This window comes from Myotis brandtii, unplaced genomic scaffold (assembly GCF_000412655.1).
Source record: "Myotis brandtii unplaced genomic scaffold, ASM41265v1 scaffold303, whole genome shotgun sequence".
In the NCBI taxonomy this organism is placed as follows: Eukaryota; Metazoa; Chordata; class Mammalia; order Chiroptera; family Vespertilionidae; genus Myotis; species Myotis brandtii.
This window is the reverse complement of record NW_005361573.1, coordinates 3,804,090-3,815,357: the sequence shown is the minus strand read 5'-3', so window position 1 is coordinate 3,815,357 and position 11,268 is coordinate 3,804,090. Positions and strand designations below refer to the sequence as shown.

Genomic DNA, 11,268 nt, shown 5'->3' with positions numbered 1-11,268 from the left:
CCCCAGGGAACCCCGCTGGGAAAGGGCAGTTCCCAGTGAGGGGAAGAGGAGGGCCAGGACCCGTGGGGAGCTCCCCAGATCACCCCTTAGAGCGAGGGGCAGGCGGCATCAGGTCTCCCTAAACCTATAGGTGCTGCCCTGGTTGGGTAACTCAGTTGGTTGGAGCATCGTCCGGATATGCCAAGGTTGCAGGTCCGATCCCCAAGTGGCTGAGCGCCAAGAGACTTTCCAGAAGCTGAGGGTGGTGGTCACAGTGTCAGGCAGCAGCCAAGATCGACCAGGCTAAGGCAATGGAGCTCCTGGGGGCTCTGCCTCGGCCTTGCCACGAAGCAGAGGGGAGGCAGCCAGTGGGAAGAACAGAAAATGAGGAAGAGAAGGCGAGAGAATGAGCCTATCTTGAAAGGAACTTGACATCACAGAGGAGGGAGAGGGGACTCAAGTGAGGAGGGAGTGCTGGACCCCAGAACATGCTTAGGGGATGGCCAGAAGGAGCTGGGGAACCCCAGGGGACCCTGCTGGGAAAGGGTAGTTAGTGAGGGAAGTGGGGGGCCAGGGCCCATGGGGAGCTCTCTAGATCACCCTTGACAGCGAGGGGCAGGCGGCATCAGGTCTCCCTAAACCTATAGGTGCTGCCCTGGTTGGGTAACTCAGTTGGTTGGAGCATCGTCCGGATATGCCAAGGTTGCAGGTCCGATCCCCGGTCAGGGCACATATAAGAATCAATCAGTGAATGCGTGGCTGAGTGGAACAACAAATCAATCAATATTAATCTACAGGTGCCGGAGCAGCCAGCAGGGCCTCGGCTGCGGCCTGAGGTTGTGGCAATTCTGCAGCCTGAACCGAGGTTAACCCATCGGTCTGAAGATGAGCATCCCAGCCCTTGGTGCCGTGGGGGTGGCAGTGTCTTAGGATGAGCATGAAGCTCTGACTTCACATCAGACTGGAAATTCTCTTCCCACAATCAATAATCATCCAGAGGATTTTACACAGACTGGCAGAACTCGGAGATCCTTAAAGGGCACCTAGCCCACAATTTCTTAACCTATGTAAACCTCCAAACCTCCACCCGTCGCAGGCCCTGGGATTTCGGATATTCCTCCTCCGCGTGGCTGAGTGGAACAACAAATCAATCAATATTAATCTACAGGTGCCGGAGCAGCCAGCAGGGCCTCGGCTGCGGCCTGAGGTTGTGGCAATTCTGCAGCCTGAACCGAGGTTAACCCATCGGTCTGAAGATGAGCATCCCAGCCCTTGGTGCCGTGGGGGTGGCAGTGTCTTAGGATGAGCATGAAGCTCTGACTTCACATCAGACTGGAAATTCTCTTCCCACAATCAATAATCATCCAGAGGATTTTACACAGACTGGCAGAACTCGGAGATCCTTAAAGGGCACCTAGCCCACAATTTCTTAACCTATGTAAACCTCCAAACCTCCACCCGTCGCAGGCCCTGGGATTTCGGATACTCCCTCCTCCCCCGGGGGCACGGAGTTTTCCCTGCTTACGAATCCACGGGGCTGCTGTGGGTCTTTGCCAGCCAGGGAGGCTGTGCCAAGCTTCACTTGCTGTGCCCTGAATTCCAAAAGCAACGGGCACTTAATTCCCGTTTTCCAAATAGGAAATCGTGCCACCGAACATGCTTGTTCTGGCTGCGGGAGCCCACCCTCCCCACGTTGACATGTCCCTGAAGTGTGCTGTCATCCCAGGCAGTAATTATGGTTTTCTCCTCCTTAAAGTGGTTTTCACAGAAGAGCCTGGTAGAAAAGGGGCCCCCAGCGGGGTGAGGACCGATTTAATTATTCCTGGACATTTAGGGATTTTACTTGCAGGGTTTACATGCAGACTCTCACCCCATCTCTCATCGCCTGGTCTGATGTACTTAGCGTTCTTTCACATGTCACATTCGCAGGCCTCACATGCCCATCCTTTTTGTTGCTCCTTTGGTCACAAAGGTGGCCTGGGGTGGTGACAGGACCATGCAATGAAGGGCCAGCAGGCTGGGGGCTGGGCCCTGGACTGCAATAAGCTGTGTAACCTTTGGTCTGTCTCTTGGCCTCTCTGGGCCTCCGTTTCTTTGTGTGAGAAGTAGGGACGATGGTTCTCCCAGTCCTTGCCTCATGGACACAGGTGATTGTAAAGGTCAGGTGAGACCACGCCTTGGGGGACATGCTAAAAGCAGTGAACCTTGCGCTGACTGGTCTGGCTCAGTGGACAGAGCGTCGGCCTGCGGGGGACTGAAGGGTCCCAGGTTCGATTCCAGTCAAGGGCACGTGCCCGGGGTTGTGGACTCGATCCCCAGTAGGGGGCGTGCAGGAGGCAGCCAATCAGTGGTTCTCCCTCCACATGTGGTTGACTAAGAATGGGAAAGAGGGCATGTCACCTTCTTTGTTCTAAACACCATACTTCTGTTGATATGATCAAGTTACTCCATTGACAGAGGGACAGGGGAGAGAACAGCAGGAAGCCGAGCAGAACGTATTTTCCAAATCTCCGCTCTGCCAGTCTCCCCTGTGGGCCTGTGGGAGGAAGGGTTGCCCCTTGGGGGCCCCCATGGGAAGAAGGTGTTTCATTAGGAAAACTCAGTGAGCCACGGCGACAAGGAGTCACAGGGCATCGCAGCCCTGGGGAGACCTGTGTGGGAGGGAGACAAGTCTGCTCAGACCTCAGGCAGGAGGGGAGACAGAGCGGAGAGGCGTCGGTTTCATGGCGACAGGTGTGGGGCGGAGATAAGGGCTGCCTGCGGGTGGATGACGCGTGGCTGCCGGGGTCTGAACAGTGTCAGATGCTGAAGTGAGATTTCCCGGGGACACGAAGGGGATCCCAGGAAAGTGAGTGGGCCTCGAGGGATGGGAGGATGTCGGCGAACATGGTTTTAAACAGCAGGGTGGGGTGGGGGACACCTGGGTGATTCCGCTGTACAGCCATCCCCAAAGCTCCGCACTGGCCCCTGAAGACCATGCAGGGAGCCCCTGTTGGTTCACTCCCTGCAGGTGACACTGGCTCATTAAGCCTGTGCTAAACATGCCACAAGCATTATCTCAGCTATTGTCTGTGAATTATTATTATTATTATTATTATTGCCCCGTTTACCACATCGGGAAACCAAGGCTCCCAGAGAGGAAGCAACCCACCCGGTTGGAGAATAGCACAGCTAGAGTTCAAACACAGACATGTTCCGTGTCCACAGTCCACGCCTCGGCACGTGATGGGTGGGCAAAGGCACCCACAGCAGCAACCCTAGCTGGAAGGTTTCTGAAGTGAAGTTAGAAGTAGCCTGGATCTTAAACGTCAGGCTAAGGAATGTGAACTTGATCCTGCAGGTAGTGGGGAGCCATTGACGGTGTTGGGGCATTGATCTGGCAGCCTTCCAAGGACGCAGGGAAGAGGAAGGGCCCAGAGCCACTGAGGAAGGGGCTGTGCAGCAGGACGGCTCCTCGCCAGCACTTCCTCTGCATTTCATCATCGTCTCGTCCTTGAGGCCGGCTGGAGTCTGCCCTTGACATTCAGTCGGTGCGTAAATCCCAGCCTCTCAGGCCAAGGCCCCAATGAAAAGAGAAAAATGGTTTTTACAGGGTGTGGAGCAGTGCACACGCGTGTAGCCTTGAGCCAGCTGTCCCGCTCCACTCGCACTAGCTGTCACCCTGGGCGGGGCGCTAACCTCTGAGCCTCACTTCCACTTGTAAAATGGGGTGGAGATTGGCGCCCACCTCGGCATGAAGATCCAGGGACATGGGCATGTTAACAGCACCCAGCCCAGGCCGGGCCTTGGGTGAGGAGAGGGCAGGCGTGTGTGTGTGTGTGTGTGTGTGTGTGTGTGTGTGTCTCCGTGGGGGCTGTGCCTGCCCCTGGTACACAGTGGCCATCCCTCACTGACACTCGAGCAGCTGCCATGACTTCCATCTTGCCTGAAGAATTGGTATTCCCTCCAACTTTACACGTTGCTCAGACATTTTATTTTTTATTCTTTTAAATATATTTTTATTGATTTCAGAGAGGAAGGGAGAGATAGAAACATTAATGATGAGAGGGAATCACGGATCGGCTGCCTCCTGCACACCCCACACTGGGGATGGAGCCTGCAACCAGGGCATGTGCCCTTGACCGGAATCAAACCGAGCCAAACCGGCTAGGGCTGCTCAGACATTTTAAATTCATTGATTTCTCTTCTTTCCTTGGAAGACTCCAGACTCATTTGTAGGACAGTCCTTGTCCCTTCGAATTGGAAGGGCTGGCTGAGTTACAGGATGGAATCTATTTCTTTTTATCACTTACATTGCTTCCCCCCTCTCCTTATTCCAAAAGCAGTCATACACTCAGTGTCGTTCACACAAGGCAGAGATGAAGAAAACCACCATAATCCTACCATCTGGACATAATTACGGTTGGGGTTTTAGTTCTTATCCTTCGAGCATTATTTCAGAAAAAGGAATACACACATTGGTTTTCCACACACACAAAAGGGATCTTACCAGACACGCGCTGTTATCACCACTGTTTCAGTTAGTAAGACACTGTGAACATTTCTCCCATTTCTCATCCTCATCCTTTTGAAGGCCTTAATAGTATTCTCTTGTACCAGTGCCCTGTAGTGCGCACCTAGGTTGTTCCTCGTTATTTGCTACTCAACTACAATGAGCAGCCAGCCTGCTGGCTAAATGTTCATCCACACCCATGATTATTTTCCCAGGGTAAATTTTGAAAAAATAGAACGGCTGGGTCAAAGTTTTTCTAAAAATATATTTTTCTTGATATTTCAGAGAGGAAGGGAGAGGGAAAGAGAGATAGAAACATCAATGATGAGAGAGAATCGTTTGGCTGGCTGGCTCCTGCATGCCTCACATTGAGAATGGAACCTGCAACCCGGGGCCTGTGCCCCGACCAGGAATTGAACCATGACCTCCTGGTTCATAGGTCGATGCTCAACCATTGAGCCACGCTGGCTGGGCTGGGTCAAAGTTTTTGACTGTCAAGTTGGCCTTCCCACCAGCAGGATTTGAGAATGACCAGATCACATCTCTTTGCTCATGCCAGGTATTACAATAACAAAAACTTTCTGAGTTTAATAAGTAAAAGCATATCTAGCTATTTCTATTTTGCAAATCCATTCTCGTGGGCCTGAGGAGGATGTAGAGAGGTGTGGTGGATGCTCAGATTTGGTGCCCGGATCCCCCACAGGAGTGGGATGCTGGAAGTGCTATAGGCCAGCGGCCTCAGCTGTCAGCCCAGTCAGAGGTCAGCCACACCAAGAACTGCCCTGCCCCATTCTGCCTCCTTCCTAGGCAGAAGCCTCAGTGGGTGATTGACGTGACTGTACAGGGCTGCCCTCTTGCTGGCCAGTGTAGCTCAGTGGTTGAGTGTCGACCCATGAACCAGGTCACTTTTCGATTCCCGGTCAGGGCACATGCCCAGGTTGCAGCAACAGATCCTCAGTATGGGGTGTGCAGGAGGCAGCCGATCAATGATTCTCTCTCCTCATTGATGTTTCTCTCTCTCCTTCCTCTCTGAAATCAATACAAATATATATGTATATCTATCTATATATATAGATATATACTTTTTTTTTTAAAGGGCTGCCCTCTCACCCTGCTCAGGACAGCTCTGGAAGGTCATCTCATTCTCAGAACTCCCTGGGGATCGGGGTCAGCAGAGGCCTCTGCTGTGACTGTGCCGGCATCTGCCTTCTCCCTCTGCCAGTTCTGTTTCCTTCCCTTCCTTCGCTGACCCCCAGGGCACTTCTTAATAAAGCTCTGGTGCACTGAAGAGTCCGTTTCCCAGGGATCCCAGCCTGTGATAGGCAGCATCCTTGTGTCCACCGGGGACGAGCCTAGAATGTTCTGAGGGCTGGGCTTTCCTTTTTGCTTTGAGCTGCCAGGACAATTTGGACTCCACCCAGAGCTGAGAAGTTCCGAACCTTGGCAGGCAGCCCTGCAGGACCTAGGCTTCCGGGTAGCCCCCGGCTGGGTTAATTAAGCAGTCAGCGGGGGAAGATTTACTGCACAGTGATCCTTACTCCTCTTGACACCCCTTTAAGATGACAACATCTCCAGAAATCAGAGGAATCGTAGCTGCCATTGTGCAATCTCACAGAGGGTATTTTACAGATGAGGAAATTGGCTCAGAGAAGGGAAGTAACTTGCCCGAGTTCACACAGCCAGGGAGCGCTGGTGCTTGAATTCACCCAGGACTGTCCATTCTTAAAAATCAGTGCTCTTTACACTTCACTCGAGCCACTCAGTGGTAATAATAATATGGATTATTGGATCATCATTCACTTTAAGTGACATGGAAACTGCAAAGCACATAATACAAAGCCTGGCTCATATTAAGAAGCTGACAAATGTAAGCTATTGATCAGAAACTCCCCAAGGGCTTCTCTTTCTTAGAATAAAACCTGAACTCCTTTAGCATGGCCGACAAGGCTACACGGTATCTGGCCCCCTCTCTTCCTTCCTCCCTCATTTCAGTTCAGTGGCTAAACCAAACTCACACTGAACTCGGGGGCTTCGCACTGACTGTTCTCTTTTCTTGGAATGCTCTTCCCCTTGATCTTTACTTGGCTGAAATTTCCATTCAAAATTCCATTCAGCCCAGCCGGCGTAGCTGAGTGGTTGAGCGTTGACCTATGAACCTGGAGGTCACAGTTTGATTCCCGGTCAGGGCACATGCCTGGGTTGCGGGCTCCATCCCCAATGTGGAGCATGCAGAAGGCAGCCCATCAATGATTCTCTCTCATCATTGATATTGATGTTTCTCTCCCTCTCCCTTCCTCTCTGAAATCAATAAAAATAAAAAATAAAAAAAGCCTTTTCCCTTGCACAACTAGAACGGGTGGAGTAAGGATTCAAACCTGAGTACCATGACAAACCAAACTCTTTAGAGAGCAGAACTCTAGCAGGAGGCTTCGAGTTCTGGCCTAATTCAATCATCAGATGGGTTATGGCCCAGAGAAGCAGGGCAGCTTGCCCAGACACACAGCAAGTTCAAGGCGGGATGGAGACTAGACTCTGGGGCCTGGGGTGCCCCACAGTGCTCAGGCCAGGGTTTTTCTTTCCCAGCTGAGGCCATAGTGCCTCCCCATGGCCAAGCCAGTCAGCTCCCCTCTACACGATTTAAGAATGGAATTATCGGTTTGGAAGACAAAGTTGCAGGTCACATCCCCAACCCTAGCTCATGTTTTGAAAACCAGAATTCTTTGGAAGTTAATGGGAAACCCAGAATAATGGAAGCTGCCCTTCAGATGTTTGCAGAGGACTCTGAAGTGGTCCCAAGGAACTGACCAGTGACGATCGGGCTGAGTTAATAAAGCACCAATCCGGAAGCAGGTCTCAAGGACAGCTTACATTTATTTGCTGATGATGCTGACCTAGCTCATGTTTTGAAAACCAGAATTCTTTGGAAGTTAATGGGAAACCCAGAATAATGGAAGCTGCCCTTCAGATGTTTGCAGAGGACTCTGAAGTGGTCCCAAGGAACTGACCAGTGACGATCGGGCTGAGATAATAAAGCACCAATCCGGAAGCAGGTCTCAAGGACAGCTTACATTTATTTGCTGATGACTCTAATCATACTTCAAACACAGCAGAAGTTAAGAGTCTGTCAGGTGAAGCCATTTCATAACAACAGCTAAACGTGGTCCGTGGACAGTGCTGTGAGCATCTTCTCACGCTGAGGCCCCGGCTCCGGGCAAACAGCTGGCGGGTGGGCCTGGTCCATCCGGCCTTGATGGGCGCCTCCGAGGAACTAGTTCTCATACTTGTGCTTGATGTGTTTCCACAGCTTCTGCATTTTAAAGACAAAAGCCACAAACTTTAAGTTTCCCCTCTCCCATTTTACAATTATACTCCCACTGCCCTGGTCCCTAAAACAAGCTGGAGAGAAAGTCTTTCCACATCTCGACAGTTGCAGCGGGAAAATTGGAAGCAATACCAGGCTTGTCACACATTCCTAATGTTTATAAAATGCTTTGAGCCCTGGCTGGTGTGGCTCAGTGGGTTGGAGCGTCCTTTTGTACACCGAAAGGTCATGGGTTCAGTTCCCATCAGGGCACAGGTGGCAGGTTCAATCCCCAGAAGGGAGGCAACTGATCCATGTTTCTTTCACATCCATGTTTCTCTCCCTCCCTTCCTCTCTCTCTAAAATCAATAAAAACATATCCTCAGGTGAGGATTTAAAAAAAAAAAAGCTTTGATGCTCTCAATCACCATGTGAACTAAGTGGGAAAAGATGTTATTACTTTTATAGGAAATTGAGGTACCGAGATTGAGGGATCTGCCTCAAAGTACAATTATTAAGGAACAGAGCCTGGAAGATGGTTCACTTCTTCAACTCTAGGTATGACTTAAGGGATCCTAAGCATAGAGTCCCCAAAACACTTCACACTGAGCCATTCTCATTTCTTCAGACCTGTGCTTTCTGGGTCAGGGACTAGCTGGACTCTCATTCCTAAAAATACAGAAGTTATGACAATACACTTCGACGTCTCTCCCAAACACGGGGAACGGCTAGCTGCTTGCAGGAGATGGAACTGTGGTGGGAGCTTTATAGGGGCAGAAAGCTGCCCTGGCCACAGGCAACACAGCGTTCGTGAACAGAGCCTGCCTGGGCTACCGTCAGACAGCTATGCATTACAAACAAGAGAGAGTGGTGGGACAGGGCTATCTGCACAAGACATTTCCTAGTATGAGCCACGATTTAATGATATACAGTCTGCACAGCACCCAGCCCAGCGCCTGCCTGATTCCCCACCTCATGCTTCCAATTTCTCCTGAGGAATGTAGCATGTTATTTTCTTTCTTTTTTAATCCTTATCTGAGGACGTTTTTATTGGTTTTTTAGATACAGAGGAAGGGAGGGGCTATCTGCACAAGACATTTCCTAGTATGAGCCACGATTTAATGATATACAGTCTGCACAGCACCCAGCCCAGCGCCTGCCTGATTCCCCACCTCATGCTTCCAATTTCTCCTGAGGAATGTAGCATGTTATTTTCTTTCTTTTTTAATCCTTATCTGAGGACGTTTTTATTGGTTTATAAGAGACAGAGGAAGGGAGGTGGAGAGAGGGAGGGGAGGGAGGAGGGGAAGAGAGAGAGAGAAACATTGGTAGGTTGCCTCCCCCACGCACAGAAGGGAGGGAGAAGGGGAAGAGAGAGAGAAACATTGGTAGGTTGCCTCCCCCACCCGGGATCAGGGATCGAACCCCCAACCCGGGAATACAAATGTTCTTTTCTGAGTGGCACCACCTGGCAGGCACGGTGGCATCTTGCCTGTATCTCGAATAATATTCACAGTAAATCCGAGGTCGTTACTATGACCTATGTCACAGGTAGAAGTGAAGCTCAGAGATGCTAAGAAACTTGCCCAACTTAACGTCACAGCTATTAACAACCGAGGCCCTGTATTCCCACGCAGGGCTCCGACTTCACAGCCCCGACTCGGAACCATAATAAAAGCCGCGCCGCTTGCGCGGGAAGCCCTGCGAACCGAAGGCGCCATCGGAAAAGGCAGCCGCGAGGTCTAAGGGGACAGATGTCCTTTTCGCCATCGTCCACCGCTCCAATCTGCCCTCGAAACCCTCCGCGGAGACAGGGGGTTCAGCCCCAGCCCTGACTTCCTGGTGCTGCAGCCCTAGGACGTCCTTTGCTCTCCCTAGGCTTCAGTCTGCAAGTGGAAAAGTGGGAGATCGCAATATTTAAACGCCCTGCAAAGTGGAATCTATTGACCTCGTTTGACGGTTTAGGATTCACCCCCGGCAGAAAGGGCAGACGGCAGTCTGCAGACAGAAGACGCGCAGGGTTCACCCCTCTTCCTTGTCAAGGTGCACTGCTCCCCGTCCCACCTCCATTCCCACTGACACTCTCAGGTGGGCCCAAGGTCATGGATGGATGGCCTAGGCCCTCACCCCCTGGTTGATGTTTTCGTAGATCGCGTCCGCGCCTTGGTCGAAGGCACGCTCGAAGAACAGGGCACCCACGGCGATGGTTAGGGCGAAGGTGGAGGTTCTGCGGAAGAGCAGGGAGTACAGCCTCCCACTTAGCGTCGGAGCCGCCATGTTTCCCCACCGCCGAAGTCGCGACACCGCGCCTGCGCCGCGGCCGACCTTGCTCTCCAAAGGCCTCCGACGTGCAGTGCTTTATGGGACATGTAGTCCCTCTAAATCTCCGTACTCGTCGTTTTGAATCACGGAGGTAACGGATGGCTGACGAGGGACAAAAGTCTTATAAGGTTCAGATCACAGCAGCCCAAACTGTTTGGTAATATTTATTACACAAGTTTACTCCTCAATCATTTCTTGCTGATTGAATATTGCTAACTACAACACCCAGAAGCTCTCGCGCTCCCCCCACCTACCCTCATGGTGTTGCAGCTTTAATTCGCAAAGGTTTCTGGGAAGGGAGAACTGGTACCTAAGGAAGGACTACGAATCCCAGCAAGCAGTTCGCAACGCAAGCGCGGAGGAGGAGGAGCGCTGGGCCGTCGGGCCCGGCCGAACCAGGTACCTTCTTTGCGGGACATCGAGGGTTGCGTTTTAGTCTCCCGTTCCTCACGGGAGGACTTGGGCTCTTCTTTCCAAGTCCGCGCTCCTCCCGGCGGGCCGCTCCGTTTAACGGGTTAGGAAGTAGAGAGAAGAGCGAGGGGCCTGGACGTCTGGGTCCCCGGTTCATCTCTATTCCCTGATTCCTCGGTCAGTTTCAAGTTTGGCAAAAAGTCCGGTCCTGGGGGCTGAACCCATCCGCCCGACTCCAGGGAAAAGGGCGATTCTTCCCATTTCCCGCATCTCTGTGCTTCGCATCCGAGAACCTTGGCCTCAAGGCAGGAGGGCTGACACCATCATTCCTACCTGGGAATAGAAAGAACAGGGGCTTTGGGGTGCTCGAGCCGTCAACAGATACTTCATTCATTCGTTCATTTTATTATTTATTTACTTACTTATTTTCATCCTCTCCGGAGGATGTTGTGTGTGTTTGTGTTTTAATTGATTTTTAGAAGAGAGGGGGAAGGGGAAGAGAGAGACACATCTAATGAGAGAGAAACATCTAATCGATCGGTTGCCTTCCGTACCGACCCGGGGGATCGAATTCGTCACCTAAGTATGTGCCCTGACTGGGGATCGAACCCTCAGCCTTTTCGTGCTCAGGACCACGCTCCAACCAACTGAGCCACCCGACCAGGGCAACAACGGTTCTCCGGTTCTCCGAGCGCCTTCTCTGGGCCGGGCGCTGGGGACTCCCCAGTGAACAAGTCGCTGTCATGGAGCACTCATTCTGCTT

At 51.8% G+C, this 11,268-nt stretch overlaps 2 protein-coding genes across 4 annotated transcripts in view; one reads left to right on the top strand and one right to left on the bottom strand.

Annotated features, from left to right (window-relative positions):
* Positions 1-7,524: 7,524 nt before the first annotated feature.
* On the bottom strand, positions 7,525-10,102 carry LOC102256499 (cytochrome b-c1 complex subunit 9). The gene is made up of 2 exons (XM_005869740.2): positions 9,900-10,102; positions 7,525-7,778 (listed from the first exon to the last, which is right to left on the bottom strand). Exons 1-2 carry the CDS (start codon positions 10,047-10,049, stop codon positions 7,740-7,742), a joined length of 189 nt encoding a protein of 62 aa, XP_005869802.1. The 5' UTR covers positions 10,050-10,102; the 3' UTR covers positions 7,525-7,739.
* A 295-nt stretch (positions 10,103-10,397) lies between these two features.
* The window catches only part of ZMAT5 (zinc finger, matrin-type 5), a 19,151-nt gene continuing 18,280 nt past the window's right edge, over positions 10,398-11,268 (top strand). The window contains exon 1 of one of the 3 annotated variants that reach the window (XM_014542516.1): positions 10,398-10,493. The gene's annotated coding sequence lies outside the window, so the exon portion shown is untranslated. The remainder of the gene's footprint in view (positions 10,494-11,268) is intronic. The other 2 variants (XM_005869739.2, XM_014542515.1) reach the window with 2 other exon arrangements.